Below are 24,293 nucleotides of genomic sequence, written 5' to 3'. Positions count from 1 at the left end.
CTTCTTTGTCTCTCATTATATTTTTTGGCTTAAAGCCTACTATGTCTGATATAAGTATGGTTATATCTGTTTTCCTTTAGTTACCATTTGCTTAGAGTATCAATTTCTACCCCTTCGCTTTGAATCTATGTTTGTCTTTGGAGCTGAGATGAGTCTCCTGAAGGCAGCATTTGGTTGGGTCTTGTTTTTTAATCTGTCTAGACATTCGGTGCCTTTTGATTGGTGAGTTCATCCATTTATATTGACAGTGATTATTGGTATATGGAGACTTACTACTACCATTTTGTCTTTTAGTTTCTGGTTGTTTTGTATCTCTATTGTTTCTTTTTCTTTGTGTTTCTGTTTACATTTTAGGTTGGCAACTTTCTATGATAATTTTCCTAGTTTCCCCTTTTTTTGCGGTTTTGTGTCTTTGCTCTAGATTTTTGTTTTGTGGTTACCATGAACTTTATGTAAAACGTCTCATAGATAAAATAGTCCATTTTATGCTGATAACAACTAATCTTCATTTGTCTATACAGGTTCTGTCATTTTCCTTCTCCCATTTTTATATTTTTGTTGTCACAAATTATCTCTTTTTATGCTATATGTTTACTACTAAATTGTTGGCATGTACAGGTTTTTTTTTTTAATGTTTTTATCCTTTAACCTTTATGTTATAGTTTAACACCCTATTCTGAAATAGAAGTACAATTTTGTGTACAATTTTGTGATTCTATTTATCACCTTACTTGAAAATCTGGGTACTTCTGTCTTTTTGTTTAAGGCAGAAGAGCTCCTTTCAACATGTCCTGTAAGGCAGGTCTAGTGGTGGTAGACTCATTCAGCTTTTGTTTGGGAAATCTTTTATTTCTCCTTCATGCCTGAAGGATAACATTGCTGGATAGTTTTCTTGCCTAAGATTTTTATATTTCAGTACTTTGAGTAATCATTCCATTCTCTTCTGGCCTGTAGATTTTCGGCAGAGAAATCTGTTCATAGTTTAATGGGAATTATTTTGTAGGTTAGTCTCTTTTTCCCGAGCTGCCTTTAAGATTCTTTCCTTATCCTTGACTTTTGACAGCTTCACTATAATGTGTCTTAAAGTTTTTTTTTACATTGAGACAGTAAGGTGATTTATTAGCTTCGTGGACTTTTATGTCTAGTTCCTTCCCCAGCTTTGGGAAGTTCTCAGCTATTATTTTTTTAACTGCCTCTCTGCCCCCTTCTTCTCTTTTCCTTATGGTATACCCATTATTTTTGATGGCTCTCTTAAAGCAGTCTGATAGCTCTCGTAGGATTTCTTCACTTTGTAAAAGTCATTTTAAACATAGAAGTTCTCTTCTCCTCCACATGAATCATTTCCAGATTCCTACCTTCCAGATCACATATTCTCTCTTCCATCTGATCTGTTGTGTTTACAGTGCTTTGTAATGCACTCTTCATCCCATTTGTCGGGTTGTTCAGCCCCAGAATGTCTGTTTGGTTCTTTTTTAGAATTTCAGTCTCCCTCAGTTCTGACACTTTATCCTTGGTTCTACCCCCTCCATGAAGTCCGATCCACTCACCCTCAGTTATACGGATGTATGGATCACTCCAGCATCCTGGTGTGCTGTGCAGAAGAAACCTTGTTGGTTTATGGATGCCCTACTGGTTATACATTGAAGGCGAGAGACAAAGGGAACAACTCACACCACCATAATCCTCAACTCTTTGTTTCTTGAAACACAAAATGCATACAACTGAACATCACATCTTTCTAATTCTTTCCATCTGGTCTCTCAGAGCAGAGTGTGGACAAAGGGGGTGAGGTGAGTAGAACGACCTAGGTTTTTGCTACAACACAATTTTGTTTATTTTATTGGAGAATCACTGAAGCACTTGTTCACTCTTTTTTAAAATTGTTTTTTCATGTTTATTTGTTTATTTTGAGAGAGAGAGAGAGAACAGGAAAGGGGCAGACAGAGAGGGAGAGAATCCTAAGTAGTCTGCCTGCCATCAGTGCAGAACCTGATGTGGGGCTCGATCCCCTTGAACAGTGAGATTGTGACCTGAGCTGAAACCAATAGTTAGACGCTCAACCGACTGAGCTACCCAGGTGCCCCAGCATTTGTTCACTTTTAAGAATTCTCTGAAATATCTAAGCAGGGATGATCTATGACCAATGCTCACTGCCTATGGCCTCATACTCAAAACTGCCCTGCACTTAGTGTTTAAGCCTCTGCATTAAAAGTCATGAGATTCTTAATAATTTTATCTTTAAATTTATGTTTTGGAAATTAAGTCTGAGGAGGCAAGGGGCATGTATGTTTGAGGCCGGGGAGCCTCAGTTCATAAGTGGTCCCTCCAACTTCCTACTTCTCTGACATAGATTCTCAGCCATCTTCTCCTGACGCCCTGGCCTCTACCTCGCCTCCAGCTCCCTGTTCCTGACCCTGTCCCTGTCCCATCATTGCTACTGTTCTCTACCTGGTGTGGTGATTGGGTGTGTCAACATCCTGTATTCTGCTTTGTGGATGCAGACAAGGAGAGGATCAGGGTGCAGCATGTGCCCTGCTGGCATCTTCGGGTGAGGCAAAAATGAGGCCATCCTTTGGTAGCATCATGGTGCACTGAGTGGGTGACACAGTGGGGCCTCTTGCCCATCTCCAATTCAGGTATCAAGTACGTCATGTGGGCATGGAGGTTGAAGTCTCTTGAGGGTTTCCTGTCTACCATCATTTAGGACGCTGGACTATGGGAAGGGAGATTGATTTCCTCACTCCCTGCTGGGGCACCACACTTTGATTTTGCACTATAACCAGAGGGCAAGACCACTGCCTTAGCAAGAAATAACACAAAGATTAAGTATGAGATGATAATGTCTTAAAATCTAGTTAAAAGATGTATATTTTACTCATAATCAAGTCTAAAAGAGTAATTAGCAAATTAACAAGTTAGAGTCTTATTTTATGTTGTGAATAATAATAATAAAAATAAAATAGTTCCCCAATATTTCCTGGAGACATCAGTATAGGTGAAAGTTGTATGAACTATAGGTTGCTAAATCAAATACAGATGTGCAAAGTAGGTATTTTTCTCAAAGTCCAAATAAAGTAAAGTTTATTAAGAAGAACATGGCTTCAGTGAAATTAGAGAATTTGAATTAAAATATCATAGTGAGTACCAGAAGTATTTAAAGCATGCTAACAATGATCATGATAACTGGTTCCGTGGTGTCTTGAATATCCTTGTATTACTGTTTAGCTGTGACATAAATAATACTCTCTTTAATAAGCTGGTTGCCATTTCCGACCTCCAAATCACAGAAAATATTAACATGCAACGTGTCACATTAGCTACTTAAAAAAAATATTACAGACATCTTAAACCTCTGAGTAACTGGATTGCATTTTAGTTTTATGACTTCATGTTTTCTAAGGCTCACACTAATCAAGTTGGGTTGATATTGCTGCTGTACAGCTGGGAAAAGCCAATAAGTTGTGATCCCTTAAAAACCTTCCTTTCGTTTGGTGCATCAGGGTGGTCATCAGGGCCTACATTCTTGGGATCCCTCTTTGTTTCACTGAGTGATGACTTGGCAGTGATTATAGAAAATAACCAGTTCACACAGAAGTGGGTGACCGTATCCACCTGTCCTGAGACCTGAGGAACAATTCACGCTCAGCCTGTAGCCCTTGCCTCTCAGCCCAACTGCAAAGAGAACAGTGCTGCCTCCCTCGGCTTCCCAAACATTCCAAACACCTTTTGAGAAGTCATGGATTCAAAACTATGCTTGATGTCCATCTTATCTCAGGTGTTCTTGGGTACAGACACCATGGTGGACACACAGTGGGGTTTAACTTTGACCTCCACACCCCATGGCCTTGGTCCCAACATTGACCAGAGTGCTGTAATTAGTTTATGTTCTCTTAGGTGCCTCACTCCTGATGCAGAAGCCCGCCCAGATATTGTAGAAGTCAGCTCGATGATATCAGATGTCATGATGAAGTATTTAGACAACTTATCTACATCCCAGCTGGCTTTGGAGAAGAAGCTGGAACGGGAGCGGAAGCGCACGCAGAGGTACTTTATGGAAGCCAATCGGAATGCTGTCACATGTCACCAGGAGCTGGCCCTGTTATCTCATGTAAGTGCAGATCTTTCAGTCTATTCGTGATAAACTCTAATAAGGATGTCTGAAGTTGTTCAGACTTGTCTTACTGGAAGGTTATCTTAAGTTAGGAAAATATTAATTGCTACACGCAGTGTTTCACTATTATATAGTTACATATTTGCATCCTTTTCTAGATCTTACACTTATAGTTAAAATAAGTCAATATAAATTATTTTCCAAAGAAATACACCTAATTAGAGGCATCTCTTAGCAATTCTTTAAGTTTATATTATGCTCTTTGTATAGGTAGCAGTGAATGCATGTATTTTATTTCTTTAGCAATCTGATTTGGGGAAGATGGATGAAAATGTTGTGTGTTAATTCAGAGAAAGAAATAACAATTGCCTTAAAATTTTGTCTTATTAGTGTAATTGCTTTCATTACTGTTTGTGGTGGTAATAATGTTCCCATGCTTCAAATCAGAATATATCCTTTTATCTGTCTTGCCAGTAACCTTTAAATTATTTTGATATTTAAGTTTATTTCTAAGCATAGCTTGAAAAAGGGAAAAGCCACAGATGTCCACATGTGCAGGTGACCAGTGATGTTCTTGTTGCTGTCTCTTGCTTTCCCGTAGCTTTTGTTGCATTGTGACCCGTGATCTGTCCTTTGCTCGTGCTCTGGGCTCCCCACAAGCAGGGATCTCGTAAGGGACCCTGCAGCCTGGTAGATGTTCTTTCCTTCCCTCTTGGGCATGAGGTCCAAGAAAAGAGGGTCGTAATAACATTCTTGATCAGAGTACTTATTCATTGAATTCCTTTCCAGGACCCTAAAGAACTGTTCTGCCTCAGCTGGGAAAATTATATAAAAAGTTGATTTCAGAGAAGATACAACTGGGTTTCTTTTTTCTTTTCTTTTCTTTTCTTTTCTTTTCTTTTCTTTTCTTTTCTTTTCTTTTCCTTTCCTTTCCTTTCTTTTCCTTTCCTTTCTTTTCTTTCCTTTTTTTTCTGATTTCTTGAATAACAGAGTTTCCATCAAACTACTTTCTATTAAAAGCAAAGCACTAATGTTTGGTGTGTTTGTCTTGACATACTTGGAATCTAGTGTTTGAAGGTTCAATATAGTTTTCTTCTGGGGGGAGAAGCTCATTCTTATTGCCTTGCTGAGTCCAGCTGTAATTTCACAGAACAATCCATGGTGATTATCTAAGGCCTTGGTTTATGATTAGGAGCATATAACTTGGAGTTATAGCTCTTGCTGAACACAGTTAAATCTTATATACAGTGAGTTAGACCTCACTTTTCTTGTTATTTTACTACCTGACTTTGTAAAAAGTAGGCAACTATTCTACGGATGTCATGTTGCATTCAGAGTATAGTGTTCCCAGTAAACGAAAATGTGAGAGATTTGGCCATTTCTATATATCTTAAGTATTTGAGGCCTTCTATTAAGTTCTGCACTGCAAAGCTACTTAGCCAATTTCCAGTTGGACATAAAAGAGTCATTTTATATTAGATTCGTGTAGCTGATGTGGGGGTAGGTGGAGTTAGTTTAAAATCTAACAGCAAAAATCCTCTTATCTTTAGCAAAACACCTTGAGAATGACTGTTTTATTTATTTACTTTTTCTCCTTGGCTTTTTTTTTTTTTTCAAACTCTTAGTGTGGAAAATTTCATACGTTTACTGAAGTAAAGATAGCACTTTGTGTAGCAGCCCTCCAGCTTCAAGAGTTTGCTGCTTTGAGCCAATGACATATTGTCTTCATGCCCACCCCACTGCCCACTCCCTGCCATCCCTAGGTTATTCTGAAACAAACCCAAGACACCGTATCATCTCATCTATCAATATTTCAGTATGTATTTGGAAGGCCATTTTAACTAGAAATCTAGCTCTCCGGCCATAACAAGGTTAAACAAAGGGAGTGATCTATTATCGATGAGGGAGTTTTGAGGTTCTAGAGGTTCTGTACGCATCCATAAAGAGGGGGAAAATATTACCTATTGCAGAAGGCACTAGGATCAAATAAGTTAATGTGTTTGAATGAACTATGCAAATTAAAAAGTGGCACAAAATTATATAAAATGAACAGTGATTATGTAAAAAAAAAAAGTTTTTGATGCAACTTGCTCATTTAGTCCGTTAGTACTAAATCTGTGTGTGGTTTTCATGCAGTTAACATATATCTATTGAGCGCGTGCTACTAGCCAGCTTCAATGTCCTCATGGAGCATTCAGTCTCTTAGGGACTGTGGAGAAGTGCTTTACTTGTAGGCAAAGTTGATATTACTACTTTAAAAAAACCATAAAATATCTTCTCCTTTTGCACTATTTTATGCATATTGTTAAGTTTTCATTTCTGGATTTATTGAAGGTTAACTAAAAGGAGAAATGCAGCTTTATTAAAGAACTGAGAAGGAAATATGATTATATTTCATCAAAAGACAGCATGCAGCTAATTGGCATTATCCTTGCTAAGTACCAATTGTTATTTTTAAAAAACTTACATCCACACCATTGCTGATGGGAAAATTATAGGTATTGAATTTTATGTCTCTTTTTTTCTTAAGTATTGTTATAGATTATGATCGTTTCATTTCAAATGTAGTGGAATGCCTCCCAGAGCAGTTAATATCAGTAATATAATTACAGAATCCAATGATAAGCAATAGTCAAAGGAAAGAGAAATTAGTGGGTGTGGTAGAACTTCATGAGTTTTCAACACTGATAAGGAGATCCATTATGAATTGCTGGATTTTGCAAATTAGTGGGTAAGCAAACAATTGATAAGAAACATTAAGGGCTCTTATGTCATGGGGTGTATGCTACTTACTTTTCCACACATTAGCTCGTTCTTAATTATGGCAATTTTCATAATAGGCTGGTAAAGACGAGTATTAATATATATTTCAAAAGGACAGAGAAGTCTTCATAATAATGTCCACCCCTGTGTACTGTGGTTTAGACCCTGTGAAAGAGAAGCAATATTTTCTTTTTGAAGAATAAGCTTTCTAATTTTTAGAATTCAAAATAACAGGTCACAAGGAGAGCACAGGGTCAAGAACAATAAGAATCAAGCAGAGAAAAATGAGGTGTAACTTTTACTTAAATATATAATAAAAGCTATCGTACTACAGAGCATACTGTGGCATTGTAGTAGTCAAAATCATGATTGGTGTTTCGGCATTGTGCACAACGTGTTAAACACGCAGAATAGCTGCCCTTTGGGCGTTGTCTTATGTCACAGGCAGAAAAATTGGTTGCAGGCATTTCTAAACAGTGCACTGCTTAGATCTTCACCAGCAAATGCGAGGATGAGGGTTAAAACCCAGCCTACAATAATCTGGATAATCAATAGAAAATTTCAGTTTCACTCAGATTATTGGGATTTTGTGGATACAGCTTTAGACTAATGTTAACATTGGTAAATAAAGTGTATTTCTATGTGTACAAGTGGAGCAGAGCTGAACGTACCAGGGAGACCAAAGGGTAATCATGAAAGAAGCATGTTTTTAAAGGGTAAGTTTTGCAGGGATTCACCACTCCTCTTCCAGTGATATTTGTCAGGTACTTTTATCTTCATCATCTCTGTTTTATAGCTAAACGATTTTTTTACTAGTATGGTAAGTTCATTCAGTCTGGATAACTATTTTTGTATCCATAAACGCAACAGGGAACAATACAAAAAGAGAAAAATTGAAAGTGCTTACAGTTTATAATTAATAATAGAAGAACATGGGGTCCCCAGGTGGCTCAGTTGGTTAAGCGTCTGACTTCAGCTCAGGTCATAATCTCACGGTTCATGGGTTTGAGCCCAGCACTGGGCTCTGTGCTGACAGCTCAGAGCCTGGAGCCTGCTCCGGATTCTGTGTTCTGTGTCTCCCTCTCTCTCTGCCCCTCCCCTGCTTGTGTTCTCTCTCTCTCTCTCTCTCTCTCTCTCTCTCTCTCTCTCAAAAATAAATAAACTTTTTAAAAAATTTAACAAAACAGTGGAAGAACAAAGATCTGTTGAATGTCTTCTGAATGTAAGACATTGTGCTTGGTACTATGAAGGTTATAAATAATTATAAGGAGTGGTCCCCGTTGTGAAATGACTTATACGGTCTACCTGGGAAGCCAAGACACATATGCAACTTGGGTAAATATCAAATGGAGGAAATTTGGGTAAATATCAAATGAGATCTATGGCTGATATAGTTCAGGGAGACTCCAAAGCAAGCAGGGTAAGTTTGGACCTTGAAAAGTAGGTAAGAAGTCACTCCTGGATGGAAAAGAATAGCAAAAGTACATGAACTCCGGATATACCAGCTTGGTTTACTTAGGACTACTAATCACATTTTAGAAATGGTATTTGTTTTTAGTATTTTTTTTCATTTTTTTTTAACGTTTATTTATTTTTGAGACAGACAGAGACAGCATGAGTGAGGGAGGGGCAGACAGAGAGGGAGACACAGAATCTGAAACAGGCTCCAGGCTCCGAGCTGTAAGCACAGAGTCCGACGTGGGGCTCAAACTCGAGGACCATGAGATCATGACCTGAGCTGAAGTCAGAGGCCCAACCGACTGAGCCACCCAAGCGCCCCTTTAGTATTTTTTAGTGTTTGTTTATTTTTGAGAGAGGGGGAAAGACCATGAGACAGGGAGGGACAGAGAGTGAGGGAGACACAGAATCTGAAGCAGGCTCCAGGCTCTGAGCTGTCAGCACAGAGCCTGATGTGGGGCTGAAACTCACCAACAATGAGATCATGATCTGAGCCAAAGTCCGATACTTAACCGACTGAGCTACCGAGGTGCCCCAGAAGTGGAACTGTTTTATGCTAGAAAAGAGAAACCAAGAGAAGAGGCTTGCCCAAGGTCACCAAGCTAGTGTGCCAGTTTGTCCTAGCACTGAAAGTTGGATCTCCTGATTTATAGTGCATATTTTGATATGTATACTTTGCAAAGTCTGAGAAAGCAAACTGGTGCTAAATGGCAGAAGTTTGTGAATACCTAGTCATGATGTTTGAATTTAATCCTGGTTAGTATGGACGAAAGCCTTGAACTTCTCCAGAATAACTGACAACAAATTATCAAACTGAGGGCTAATTCTTCCTTCTTGTTCATAACTCCTTCTTGAGCTTTTTTTTTTTCTTCCTGTGGTTTCAACCACACTCCTCTGTCCTGGTTTCCATCCTACATCTCTGAATACTCTTTCTTATTATATCTCCCTGGACTCTTAAATTTTTATGTTCTGCTTCTCTTCTTGCTCTTCCCTTAAGTGAGTTTTATCCAGTTCCATGGTTTTCCATTTCAGATGAATTTGGGTAAAAATTATCCAAAATGGGAACCTTATTTTCTATAATATATATTATTTTGGCATAATACATATATAATAATAATATATATAACATATATATATTATTTCTGCCGGTGGCAGAAAATGGTGGATATGACCATTGTCACATGTATCAACTGCTTTTGTCTAAAAGTTTGTCTCCCATTTCAAGGGTTCTCCTCACCATTTCCCCCTCCCAAGATGGCAGCTGGGTACAGGAGACTGCTCAGGCATCCTCACACCAGTGGGAGGGGGCTCTGCATGTTGCCTTCTTCTTTTGGTCTCTCTGACTTTAGATGAGGTGAGCCTATCTCTAGAGCTTTGGGGGGCCTACCGTGGCCTCCCTGATTTGAACTGTTTTCTCTGTGCTCCTCTCCACGCAGTGATAGCCTGGTGGACTCACCGGAAGCTCCACATCCATTTTCCACGTTCCCGTTGTGGTGCCTGGGAGCTTTGGATTCGCACCTCTGCCAGGCATAGTCCACGGGGAACTGAGAGTAAAGGGACATAGTATGAGTCCCGTCTTCTCTTTTCTTTCCTACTCCTTTATCCCAGGTGCCAGTCATTCCATTATTCATTCAACAAATATTTACTGAGTGCCTATTAGTGTCAGATAATATTCTAGGGGTGGGGGATACCACAGTGAACACAGGGTATCTACCCTCATGGGCCTTCTACTAAATGCCCTTATCAACTACATGGTATATAGCATTATGATGATCATGAAGCTTCTCTGAAGCTTCTAGTCTTTTCTGGCCGAACCTGAATTGCCCCCTCACACCCTCTGCTCTACTCCCAATGTTCACTCCTGCTAGAAAGGATGTGAGGAGGAAAAACATGGATTCTTGAACCTGACTTATCTTCTATTCTCCCATCTGGCTCCTTTTTTGAGCTTCAGAAAGACTTCCCTGTTTCCCATCCACACTGCCAGAAACTGCCCTTCCACCATGACCTTCTCTTTCCCCACGTGTTCTTCATTTAGGCCTTTCCTTGGGTTTGTAAGCCGCAGCCTCATGGTCTGGTCTCCATAGTATAAGGGCTCTGGGAGAAAAAGTACACAATATATTCTAAGAAGGCGAAATACATTGGATGTGTTTTACAACATAACTTCCACATCCATTTTCTGAAGACCTCCAAAACTGTGTGCCTGATCGTACCCTTTCCTACATGACAGACATAGATTTGGGGCTGGACATTTACCCTTATGTCTAATAAGTACCTTATGCTGAGCCATTCTCACAGTGAATGGAATCTCTTTCTTTAACCCAGTTATGTTCTCCACTTCATCACCTTACCTGAAACCTGAACATTTTCTTCAACTCACTCTCCCTCAAATCCTACATCCATTTTATTAGCAATCTTTTATCAAATCTATTTCTGAAATGTCTGACAAATCCATCTTATCCTTACAATTCTCATTCTCATTATCTCACATAGGGTGAGATATCCAGCTTTCTTGCCTCTACTCTCTTCCTCATCCCTAGCAGTGATTCAGTATATCACCTCTGTACTGTCTACAGGAGGTCATCAGGAGAGCCATTTTGTTTATCACAATGATGTTGACCGCTACTGGTACTTAAGGGGAAGCAGCCAGGGATGCTAATATTATGTCGGATACAGAACAGTCCTACGCACAGTGTATAAAGCAGAACGAGTAGGAGATACATGTGAAGAGATTTATTGCAAGGAATTATACAATTGTGGGGGCTGACTAGGTAAGTCCATAATCCACAGGGTAGGCTGGCAGGAAGGGCAAGTTGAAACTCTTGGACATGGACTGAAACTGCTGTCCACAGAGAGAATTTCTTTTTCATCGCAAAGAAGCCTCAGCTTTGAAGACCTTCCAAATGATTGAATCCATTCTACTCAAGTTATCTAGAATCATCTCCCTCCCTTAACCATCCTCTATGTATCTACCAAGATGATCTTTCAAAAATCACACTTGGTCTTGATAAATTATCTCATGCTTAAGATGAGTCAATGTTCCTAGGGTGCCTGGGTGGCTCAGTGGGTTAAGCATCTGAGTTTGGCTCAGATCATGATCTCACAGTTCATGAGTTCGAGTCCTGCATTGAGCTCTGTGCTGACAGCTCAGAGCCTGGAGCCTGCTTCGGATTCTGTGTCTCCCTCTCCCTGTGCCCCTCCCTCACCCACACTGACTATCTCTCAAAAATGAATAAACATTAAAAAAAAATAAAAAAGATGAGTAAATGTTCCTGTAGTGAGTCCTAGAAATTTACTCTAAACTTTCGGTGAATTACAAAAGATTTATGTGATCGTCTCATATTGTCAAACTGCTGACATATGGCACACATAATTATTGTACTAAATTCCATCTACCTTGTGTGGGAAACAGCTAGTAGAGTGCTTGTCAGCATAGATTAATTTCTAAATCCACAGTCCCTTCATAATTTCACTTCTTTACTCTGGGATTCTTATTGTAGTTTTCTAATACAATATCTATATGTTCTTAGCAAATTTTATCAAGAGGCATTGGATGTTTATCTTAAATTCTCAAATATCTTTAAAGTTGACCACTTGAGAATTGAACAGATACGCGAGCACCCGATTCTCATTTTCGTAGTGCAAATTTAAAAAACCGTTGTGCTATTTATTTATCTGAGTTGTTTTATTTTTATTATACCATATGTCATTTACAATTGCTGAGTACGCCACTAAAGGCGTGTGTCTGCAATCCTCTGCTAAGAGATTAAATTAAGCCATGTAGAAAATGATGTATTTTAAAAGGACAATATTTTTGTGAACATCTTTGCTTTTATTGTCTGGTTAATTGTTGGCTGAATTTCCCCCAAGGCTGTGAAAAGGCAACAAATAATGATGCAGTGAAAGAACTATCGGGAAAAATCATGACTTGTTTTGGAAATGTTCTATACTTGTTACGGGTTAAAAAAATAAAGCAATGCCTTTTAGGCTCCCAGACAAATATACACACAATTCTTACATCCACACCATAACTCCCCCCTTGTTTATTGAGATATAATTTACATATAGTATAATTTACACTTAGTTTAATGACTTTTGACACAAGGTCAACTTGCACCTGAAACCAGACTCGCGACATTTACATCCCCTCAGAAATTTCCCTCATGCCCCTTGCCGTGCAGTTCCCTGCCCGTGGACAGACTGCCATGATTTCTGACACTATGGATTACTTTTCCCTATCGTGTGACTTCATATAAATCGCAGAGTATGTACGCTTTAGCATCTGGTTTCTTTCACATGACCTAATGTCTGTGAGATTCATCCATGATGTTGTGTTTGGCAGTTATTTATGTTGCTGGATAGTATTATGTTGTATGAATGTATCATATTTTGTTCTCCTGTTGATGAACACCACGTCGTTTCCAGATTTGGGGTTTTATATAAGACTGCTCTGAATTTTCTTATATAAGTCTTCTTATGGAGATACTTTCATTTCTCTTCGACAAATACCTAGGAGTAGAATTTCCGGGTCATAAGGTAGATGTATGTTTAACTTTAAAAGAAACTACTAAGCAGTTTTTCAAAATTGTACTGGTTAGCATTTTTAGAAGTAATATATGAGGTTTGCTCACCTGTTCCACATTCTTGTAAACATTTGGTATTTTCAGTCTTTTAGACTTTAGCCATTGTGTTGGGAATAAAAGGGTACCTCTCTGTGGTTTTAGTTTGCATTTTCTTGATAGCCAAGGCTGTTGAACACTTTTACATTTCCTTATTGATCAATTATATATCTCTGTGTGTGTGTGTGTGTGTGTGTGTGTGTGTGTGAAGTATCTGTTCGAATCTTTGGCCATTATTTTACTGAAGGTCTGTTTTGTTGACTTTAGGAGTTCTTTAAGTAGTCTATATATGACTATGTATTGTATGTATGTATGTATATGTATTGCAAATGTTTTTCCTAATCTATGACTTGACTGTTTTAATGATATTTTTTTGATGAGCAGAAATTTTGTTAAATTTTAATTTTGTTCAAGTCCTGTTTACTTATTTAGTTTTTCATTGTTGCTAGTGCTTTTTGCATCCTGTTAAAGAAATTGTGGCCTCTCTGAAGATTGCAAAAATAGGCTGTTTTTTTTGTTTTTTAAATTCTTTCTGGTTATAGATTTTATGTTTAGGTCCGTGATCCATTTTGATTTAACTTCATGCATAGAATAATGAAGAGATTGAAATTTATTTTTTTTCCTTATGGGTGCCCAGTTTCCCCAGCATCATTTCTTAAAATGCCTAATCCTTCCTCACTGACTTTACTACATGTCTTTTTTGAAAATCGTTTGACACTATATATGTGGATTTATTTCTGAACTCTGTTCTGTTGCATTAATCTGTGTATCTGTTCTTCAGCCAATACAACACAGTCATGATTATTTTGGCTTTTTAAGAAGTCTGGAAATTAGGTTGTATAAGTGCTCCAATTTAGCTCTTCTTTGTCAAATTTGATTTGGCCATTCTAGATCTGTTATATTTACTTATTAATTTTAGAATCAGTTTGTCGATTTCTTCAAAAAAATAATGTTGCTATTTTGTTTTCCTTTAGAATTATTTTATTAAATCATAAATGTACAACAGCTTCTTAACTCTACACATGCACTTAAATTTTTTTTAAAGAAAAACATTGTGTCTTATTACACCATGATCCTGGCTAATAGCTTTTGAAACTTTGAGGAAAATCTTTAAAAAGGTTTCACATGTTACCTGAAACCTACAAGTTTAACATTATCAAAGAAGGAATGCTTCTACACTTACAAAACCACTAGAAAGAAATAACAATTGAAAAGCTCAGAAACTGTCCCGAAGGCATTTTTTCCCCAACCCCTTCCTCCATAGCCAGGTAAAGTTATTAAATTATCCAGCGCATTCACAAAATGGCTCTCTGCATCTGCTCTGGTATCTTCTGCTATATCACTGCAGATTTATGCATGACTTAGATAAGAGTTTCCTTAACGTTATTATTTTGACAGCCTGAAACTGTTCCATTACCTCTGGGCTCTCATCCTCTCCTATTTACACAACGAAGCCCAATATCAGCTTCTCCCTCCATATCCCCACTTCCTCTACTGCCTCCAGGCCCAGAGTTTCCTCCACCCTATGGTCCCCCCATGTTCCTGACAACACCACGGTTTCCACTTTTCATGGGACCACGGTTAGAAAGTTGCTGGTTATAATTTCCAAAATCATTGTAATTTCCATTTCCGTAATTTCCTCCTCCACACTTGTCATAATCACCTCCATAGCCACCCCTCCCCTGCCAGGCTGCCATATCCAGGTCCTCCACCACCACTTCCTTCTCTTCCTCCTCTATAACCAGAGCTGTCTCCAAAATTGCCACGTCCAGGCCCTCCTCTACACTATTAATGCTGCTATTTTCATTTCTACTTTCTGTTTTAATATGGGGAAGAGTTTTGCAGTACTTTGAAGAATCGGTCTTTTATTTCATTTGTTTATCAAAATTTATTGAGCATCTATTCTCCTCTGGGGAATATTCTAGCCTGGTGTTTTATCAGTAAGCGGAATAGTGAAAGAACTCCATCTTCGTAGTAAAGAAAGACAAATAATAAATAAATTAATATACATTTAAGTACTATGGACAAAAATGTGAGAAATCAAAGTGATAGTGATTGGTAGATGTGCGAAGACAGGCTATTTTAAATAGGGATGTCAGGAAAAGGCTCTATAACTACATGACGTTTGAGCAGAAACCTGAATACATTAGAAGGGTGAACTTTGCAAATATCTGGAGGCACAACATTGATGTCAGAGGGAACAGCAAATCCAAATATTTGGAGGCGGGGCATACCTGCCAAATTCAAGGGGCAAGCGAGGAGGCCTGTGTGGCTGGAATTGAGTGAAGCAGGGGGTGAGAGGAGGAGATAAGGCTGGTGTGGTCCATGGTATAGACTTGAATGATGTGCGTTTTGAGCAAAGGGTGACATAATGTTTTAAAATGATATAGCTGTTGCTGTGTACCAGTTGACTACTGAAAGCTAAGAACGGAAGCAGGGAGATTGGTAACAGATGATGGTGATTCTTCTCCTTGATTTTTAAAAAAAAATTTTTTTTTCAACGTTTATTTATTTTGGGGACAGAGAGAGACAGAGCATGAACGGGTGAGGGGCAGAGAGACAGGGAGACACAGAATCGGAAACAGGCTCCAGGCTCTGAGCCATCAGCCCAGAGCCTGACACAGGGCTCGAACTCACGGACCGCGAGATCGTGACCTGGCTGAAGTCGGACGCTTAACCGACTGCGCCACCCAGGCGCCCCTCTTCTCCTTGATTTTTAACTCTTTGTTTACTGGCACTTAATCAGTTTGGTATTTTGATGTCAGGTACTAAGTGTGTGCTTTGACAAGAGGTAGACATTTCTTTGTGTAATTCCATATTAAAAATGAAACAGTAAGTAGAATTCTAATTTGTATTCTAATTCACTCATACTGATACCACCCATGTCTAATTCCATACTGTGTTCATGCCGTAAGCAGTGCTGGTTTTCAACCGCATTTCTCGTTTTTGAGCAATCCGAATTAGAATGTCTTAAAACTTGACCACTTGCTGATTCTCTGTGCATGACTTCTTCTATATGTCAAATGGAATTACCTGCTTTTGGCCTCCTTTGAAATGATTTCAGAAGTTTTCACACATACATTCAGTTCTTTTCCTTTGGTAATGTGCAGTTTTGAAACAAAAGGGTGGTCAGTAAATGTTGATGTAGACTAAATCTTCGGTATTTTTAATAAGAGATGCCTTCAGACTATAGCACTGTTCTTCTCTTCTTCCTTATTAGTAGTATTACTTCTAGAAAACCTGTCTTTGGGGCGCCTGGGTGGCGCAGTCGGTTAAGCGTCCGACTTCAGCCCAGGTCATGATCTCGCGGTCTGTGAGTTCGAGCCCCACGTCAGGCTCTGGGCTGATGGCTTGGAGCCTGGAGCCTGCTTCCGATTCTGTGTCTCCCTCTCTCTCTGCCCCTCCCCCGTTCATGCTCTCTCTCTCTCTCTCTCTGTCCCAAAAATAAATAAAAAAGTTGAAAAAAAAATTAAAAAAAAAAGAAAACCTGTCTTTGAATTAGAAAACACAGAGAACCTATTACTGATACTAGATTAATTATGGGGTGGCAGTGAAACTTTATCAAGCATGGTAAATTTGATAGTGGAACTTTATACTGAATTGTTATAATTAATTCATTCTCTAATTTACTTAGTTTGGTGATAGTTCGTTAGTATGTTCTTGTGCTCTTAAGAAGTTCTAATTAAGAGAATGTCATGATAATAGTAGGATCATAATTATATGCATTTAATTATATTAAAGCCAAACATTTAGCTTTGTATGAATATTTTTAAGAAGTCCAAAATAAAAAATAATTAATATCTGAACTTGAAGATAATATTTTTCCTTTATTATATAATATTTGTAAATTTAGTTATTTCCAGCACCTTACACACCGGTTTTTCTGGTTTAATTTGAACGTATTGCTCTTCTACTTGATATGTGGAACACAAGAGCAGGGAAATACTTCAGGATTTCATAAACAAAATAGACAGGGGTATCCACCAAACAACTTTGAAGCTAAAAGATCCTCAGCTGCCGTAGGAAGGGACCAGGCTCCAAGCTTGCTCCTGCAGCCCACCTCTCCGTGATGGCAAAACCAAGTGTCCCAGAGTGAGGTCCTGGACAGGAGCCTCTCACCACACCTGCTGAAGTGGCCAGTCCACTCAGCTATGGCCTGGGTCTGTGTGGCCCCTTCAGCCCTCTCGATCACACTGACTGATTTTTTTAATACTTTGAAATTAAGGGAAAGAACTTATGCGCAATAATATGCGGTAATGATCTGTCTCCTATTTAGACTTTCTTTGTGCCATCCTCCATGAAAAGCATAGAACGTGGTTTGCCATTAAAAAGAGATCACCTCAGCCAGGTGAATTGCTGTCAAGCCGTGGGTAGCCCTGAACTTATGTGTCTAAGGTCATGGTTATTAACTAAACAAATAGGAGAATCTAGGCAAAGACATAGCTCAAATAGAGTGACTATTTTAGAACAAAAGAAATAGTACATTCTTTATCGTGCTAAAGTAAAGCATCTATAGGATATAGTTAGTGTTATGTTTTATATTTATTTCTTGCTTTTCTCTCTCCTTAGAAAACATTCTGGGTAATTTAAAAAATTGCACTAGTTTTAATAAAATAGCTCTCTTAATTCTTTCCCTACTGTTGCAGTTAATTTAGGCAATGTCAGGCTGTTACTGTTAGAACTGCTATTCAACTGAAAATGTATTATAATGTGCTGCACACATAAAAAATTACATTATAATGAGCAAAACCGAGCTAAACATAATTGTGCCTATAACAGCACTGTGACAGGAAGTGTCTCCAGTAATGGTGATGATTTCCATATCAGTGATAATTTTATTGTCTCATTTGCATTGTCTTCTTCTTGCTGCCATATTGATGCACAGAATGTGTCCATCCGTTCCTGGGAGATATGTAGATGCCAAAAAAAAATGTAGTTAACTCCCTCTTCTATTCCTAGAAAAATCTTAAGTAATCAAAAAGTAAAAAAGATGACAGCAGCCAAATTGCATCCCCCAAGGCTGCACCTCCCTGCTCCCCCCAGCTCCCTTTAATAGGTTTATGTACTTGCTGGAGGCAACTTTCAAAAACATCTTAATGGCCTCAACTCTCAGGTTAAAAACAGTTAACCATTTCTGCCTTTAGCCAGGGCCTGCTGGGTTACAGAGGAGCCGGATTGTCATTGCCGGGCCAGCCATCTCTAATACAGATGAATCGAGCTTTACAACTTCTCAAACATGCAAAGGGGAAAAAGGAAAGGAAGCATTCACTCTTATTCATTGGTGTATCACCAGATAGTCTCTTCAGCTCTTAGAGAAACAGCACGATGGATTCTGACCCAGGATTCTGGATAAACAGGCAAGATAAACAAAAACAAAAAACAAACAAACAGAAAACAAACACAGACGTTACAAAACCTACTTATCATGTAGGGGAGTTCACCTACTTCCCTGGCCCTTTTCTCCCTTCTGTCTCAATACAGCAACTACTTATTAAGCATTTGCTATGTGTAAAGCATCGTGCAAGGCATGGAGGGATTCAAAAGGGACTAAAATAGCCTCCAGTTCTTCAAGGGGTGAGTTGGCAATGAGTTGGGTACTCAAATATTCACAAGGAAAAAGTCTGGAAATCACATTTGGGAAAAATGTGTCTACAGTGACGTATCTTTTATGTCAAGTTCAAGAACTATATAGATTTTTTTGAAGCAAAACTGCTGCAGGAGATTACAGAAACAGAGGGGTTTTTTTTCAAACTAAAACAAACTATACATTCTACATTGCTTTATCGCTTTATTGCTTCCCCTCTTACAGAGTTTGAAAAAGCATCTCTCTCAGTATGTGAATTCCCCTTTTTCAGAAGTTGAGCAAACACCCAATTACTTACGGATGCAATTTTACTGGTTGCAAATGACTTGATTTGCAAGCCATCTGGTTCCTGGTTCTTTGGTATTGGTTACAAGTCAAAACTCCTCAAGTCTGGGATACCTGTGTCAGGACTCACAGCTTCTCTTCACTCTTCATTTGTCCGAAGAAAACATGTCTTCCTTTGATGTCTTCTCCATGCCTGTTCTAAAAAGAAACAAAGCCTTTGCTGAAGTTTTGCCAGTTTTCGAGATATATGAATTCCGACATCGAATTGCATCAATGCAATAGAGTTTTGTCAACTCAAAAATTATCTCTCTCTTTATTTTTTAAACATTGATAGCAACACATCTTGGGTGTAGAGTCCCTACAGGGTCGTAAATCCAGTTGTGGGCTTTAGAATAGGGCAGTAAATGATTTATTTCTAATAAAAAGTCATAAGGATGTGAAAGCCCTAAATTTATTTCTGTGTACATTTCTGACTTCACTTGAAGATGTTGGAGGAAGAAGGATCTGTGGGTTGGGACAGAAAAAGGAGGAAGACACGGAAGGGGTTGAGTGAGTTCGGAAGGAAAGTTGTGAGCCTTAGAAGAAGCTCCTGAATTTGGTGTCCGGGCTGAGCTTCAGCAGCACTGAGGCTGGCATTGGAAGCTCCTTACGAGTCTTAAGCTTGGGGAAGATTTCTGAGAACACATGAGCAATCCAAAGGGTGTCCGAAGCATTTTCCATTTTAGGTTCTAAGGTAGTAGACAGGAGTAGACCCAAAAAACAGGAAGGAACAATGCTGAGTCACAAAGCAGTCACTGGATGGAGGACTCGACAAAGAAAATGAAAACGCTTCAACTGCACATTAGCTCCAAGAAAGAGCAAGAAAGATCTCCAAGCATCTTGGTGGAAGCTTGAGGAAAGTACCGTGAAAAAACTCTTAGGAAAAAGAGATAACATTGATGGGACAGTTTGCATTGCACAAGATGTCTTTGCTATTCTTTTCATGTTTTGTCTTGTTTAGGGAACAGAAACACGCGAGAGCTTTCGGAGGCAGACTTCTAACACCCGTCGCTCATATGATCTTAGATTTTCTTTACCTTCAATTCTGTCACCATGGAGTTTAGAAACTTGCCTCTGGTGGCTGTGGGTGTCAATTCAATTTCAGAAAGAGTATCCAAAACAAAACAAAAGTAAACCCTTGGACCTGTCTCGAGCAAGTGTTGGTCACCACTGGAGCCTCTGCACCTTTGAGAGGACGGCGCCTTTCTCTCTCCATGGCCTGGCGGCATCCACTACTGCTGCAGAGTTTCCTGAAATTTGAAAAAACTAAGTCCTACTCGCCCACTGTGGTGCTGAGATTTGGTAGCATTGTTTTACTTTACTAAGTATAGCTGGCACGTGAGCTCACATTAATTTCAGGTATAAGACACAGTACGGGATAGTGTAGTATACACCCGCAATTCCCTACCTTAGGCTTTGCTCACCACAAGCCTAGCTACCACATGTCACGATCCAGTGCTATGACAACACCATTGACTGTTCTCCTTATGCTGTACCTTTTATTCCCATGTTTGTTTGAGAGGGCAAATGTTAAGGTGACAGTAATTTCCGCTTAACTGATACGTATCTTTCCCTTAGCGCTGCATTTTCTTTTGCCGCATCGCACAGACCTTTGTCATTGAGCATCTTGGCACCTCTGTTCTTGTCTGTCCCGTGGTAGCCTGCAGGGATGCATTTTTTTATAGAGAGGGACTAAGTGAATTCAGCCACAAATGCGCAGATGGAATAACCGGTGGTACGTTAGCACAAATATATATGCTCAGCACGCATTTTAATGTATGTTCTAATAAGCATTGGGTCCTAGCGGAGGAAGGAAGAAAAGACAGCTGTGCGTTGAATTTCCCTCGCAGGACACCTTTGAGAAGGCAAGCTTGAGTAGCAGTAGCAGTGGAGGCACCAGCCTGAAGAGCGAACTTTCAGAAAGCGCAGACCTGCCCCCCGAGGGCTTCCAGGCCCCCTGCGGTAAGGATGAAGACAGGGCCTGTGATGAAATCCTGTCCGAGGAGACCTTCAACTTGGAAAATATTGACAAAGGTATTTCTAGTGAAGTGGTGGCCACGTGAATGCGCTCTTCAATGTTGTCTGTTTCAAGGCTCATTTGCTCTCTTTCTTTGTTCTGTTACTCTTCTGTTCATGTGCAGACATGTACTCAGAGCTAGATGAGGAATTGGACATTTCGGACAACTCCAGCAGCTCCAGTTCGAGCCCTGTGAAAGAATCTACATTCAGTAAGTTTTCTTTGCCGGCTTGAGGGGTGCCGGTAGGTCGCGGTTTGGGAATCACGCTTGGGAGTCGGGTGACCGCCATCATATGTGTAACGCAGCGGTTTATATTCTAGGTGCAGTGCTAATTAGGACAGGTTTGTCTAGCCTTCTGGCAGGCCCAGAGGCCAATCGGCACTGTGGTCTGCTGTTGCCTTAGCTGTCAAACGAATAGTTAGTTTTATTATTTCGACCGGCAAATACAGCTTGTAACTGCGGAGTGGAGATAACTAATTTGGAGAAACACTAAATAACCACAGGAATAATGGAAGTGACCTCTTGTGAATCTGTTCTCTAAGGGTTAGAGACCTGGAGAAGAAGTTAGTCTTGGAGTAGACTAAGTTTTGTATGATTTTATTTATGTTATGTAAGGGATAGATTATAATTTCAAACACTAAAGTAGAATAAATATTTTAATTGTTTAGTACTATGAAAAATATGTTATATAAATTCAGTCCATATGTTAATTTTGCCTCTTACTTTAAAACAGTAAAGTAAATAGTCTGGGGTATGGGGTATGGAAAAGAAAAGAAAAGATATATTTGGATAAAATTTGTAAGGAAAGATAGGATTCAATCCATTCAACAAATCTGAAACTGAAAGAAAGGAGAAGTTAAAATAGAATATGGAGAGGAAAGAATAATTCTTTTAAAAGTGTAAGTTGAAGGCATATTAGTTAGGATAGAAATATTTTGAATTTTTTTAATGTTTATTTATTTTTGAGAGAGAGACACACAAAGTGTGAGCAGGGGAGGGGCAGAGAGAAAGGGAGACAGAATCTGAAGCAGTCTCCAGGCTCTGAGCTGTCAACACAAAGCCTAACGCAAGACTCGAACTCGTGAACTGTGAGATGATGACCTGAGCTGAAGTCAGACTCTCAACCGACTGAGCCACCCAGGCATTCCAGGATAGAAATATTTTGAAATAAAGTTAGTACAAATAAATTTCTCTCATTAAGGAGTATACTATGAAAATCTCAAAAGAAGATTTAAAATAATCTCCCTAAGGATCAAAGTTAAACCCTAAGGATTGAGCTTCATTTTTTTTTTTTGTTTCTTTCCGAATTTAATTGTCCATCAAAATAGTGACTACGTGTTCCAGATTTTCTGGAACGATCTCAGTTTCCAACGTTGATTTTTCCCTGCAAATTCCTGCCTGCTAGATATAATATCCTGATAATGTGATTGGGAAAACATGAATGTTATACAGGAAAAATATTCATTCATATGTAGCAAATTCTAGAAGAAGTTAATTACTGGCTGTTTGGAGATGAATTCAGTTTTTTATATTCTGGGTAGCAACAGTGGTCAGTGGGGAAGCAAGGAGGAAAAGTTGAACATTTAAACTTGCATGTGACAATTTGTAGCTGTCTTGGCAAGGGCTTTAGGATAATTATGACATGGATATTTTATTTTCCTTTATTAGCTATTAGTAACAGAGTTGTCTTTTTAGTACCTTTTCTTTGGAAAAAGGACCTTGCACAATCCCATTAAGTAAACAGTAATTTGAAACATTATATTTCAGCTGATGCTTTTATAAATGATGACCATCTTACGAGTATGTAAAATTGCTCATATTATAGGATGGAGCATTTTTTTTAATTAATAAATAGGTAAATAAATAAAAGGTTTGTAGAGGGAAAATATAAAGATATTTTTATGTTCTTGTTCCAGGCATTTTAAAGAGAAGTTTTAGTGCCTCGGGAGGAGAAAGACAATCCCAAACAAGGTACGTACACATTGAGCTCCCAGAACTCTGCAGAGCTGAGTTATTGGTGGCTAAAGTGAAACCTGATGGCTAGAAATCGCCATGGACATGTGGTACTAGAGGCTGTGGAGAGCCCACCCTCCCAGCAGTGATTACGGTTTACCAAGCAGCCTACCATAAAGAGTACTAAGCTTAGGGGTGCCCATGTGGCTCAGTTGGTTGAGCGTCCAACTTCAGCTCAGGTCATGATCTCACTGTTCTTGAGTTCGAGCCCCACATCGGATTCTGCTGTCAGTGCAGGGCCCACGTCAGATCCTCTGTCTCCCTTGCTCTCTGCCCCTCCCCCGCTCTCTCCCTCACTCGCTCTCTCTCTCTCAAAATAAATAAATAAACATTAGGAAAAGAGTACTAAGCTTGGGTCAGGGTTTAATTCTAGCTTTGTGACCTTCAGCTAAGCAGTTAGCCTCTCGGAGCTCAGGGGTGGACCAGGAAAGCAGGTGGTTGTGCTTTATGGGCTCCTCTGGAGCCCTGGCTCCTTATATCTTGTTTTTCCACCTCCTCAGGTGGGCTATATGGCTCATCCTCATGGCGAATGTGGCAAATGTGGACCACATCACATCCACACCCCAGCCAGCAGGAAGTGGAAAGGACAGGACCCGACATTGTGCTCATCCCTTCTGTTCACATACCATTGGCCAGAATGTAATCATAGGAGCACATCTCCTATGGGAGGGATGAATATGTTTGGGGGATGAATATGTTTTTCCCTTTAAAACAAAGGGAAAAAGAAACTTATTTGGGGATAATCAACAGTTTCTGCAAGAGTTATCTTTTGGGCTAAAACTAAAACGAAACCATTAGGTTTGGCCTAGTGAAGTCCCTGGTGACTGTCATGAGGGCAGTTTCCATAGCATTGAGTGAGGTTGGCAGCAGTGGGATTGTGGTGCGTTTAGAAGTTACAGAGGCAGTGATGGGGGGAAGAAAGCTAAGAGTGAGCGAGGTAGTTAGCTGGTAGGGGACTTTTGGTGAAAAGGGGCCTTTTTAGAATCAGGATGACTTCAGGGTGACTGGTACTAAGGAGAGGCAGCCAGTGGAAAGGAGAGATAAAGAGAGAAAAGGAATTGATAAGACACAGGCACAGAGTAGCTTGAGCCTAGAGAGTGGGTCCGGGAAAGATGAAGGACAGCTCTTTCTCTGTGTCTGAAGAAAAGGGGGCAAAGACAAAATTAAGCTAGAAAAGCAGAGAAGATTATACTTGGTGGTTTCTGTCTACTAGATGATTTTCAAGGTCACTGCTGTGAAGATGGTCTAGATTTGAGGAGTGGTCACCTGGGAAGAACCAATATAAAGATGGGCAGACAACTGAGTGGAGACAGGCAGAAGGACTGCCAGACAGCTCTGAGTCAGAGACACCAGTTGAGGCTACCTGTGCATAAGTGCGTAGGTGGTGATTCCAGTCAGTGGTCTGT

At 39.4% G+C, this 24,293-nt stretch overlaps 1 protein-coding gene across 17 annotated transcripts in view; it reads left to right on the top strand.

Moving 5' to 3' along the window:
- NEK10 (NIMA related kinase 10) overlaps positions 1-24,293 on the top strand; it is a 230,936-nt gene that overhangs the window by 143,770 nt on the left and 62,873 nt on the right. For all 17 annotated transcript variants that reach the window (XM_019810798.3, XM_019810803.3, XM_019810797.3 and 14 more), the window contains 4 exons: positions 3,895-4,108; positions 20,707-20,890; positions 20,998-21,084; positions 22,791-22,845. In XM_019810798.3, the coding sequence (XP_019666357.3) occupies positions 3,895-4,108; positions 20,707-20,890; positions 20,998-21,084; positions 22,791-22,845 (540 nt within the window). The remainder of the gene's footprint in view (positions 1-3,894; positions 4,109-20,706; positions 20,891-20,997; positions 21,085-22,790; positions 22,846-24,293) is intronic.

The sequence above is a fragment of the Felis catus genome, chromosome C2, assembly GCF_018350175.1.
Source record: "Felis catus isolate Fca126 chromosome C2, F.catus_Fca126_mat1.0, whole genome shotgun sequence".
Classification (NCBI taxonomy): domain Eukaryota; kingdom Metazoa; phylum Chordata; class Mammalia; order Carnivora; family Felidae; genus Felis; species Felis catus.
The sequence above is the reverse complement of the archived record's forward strand: the minus strand, read 5'-3'. Positions and strand labels throughout refer to the sequence as shown.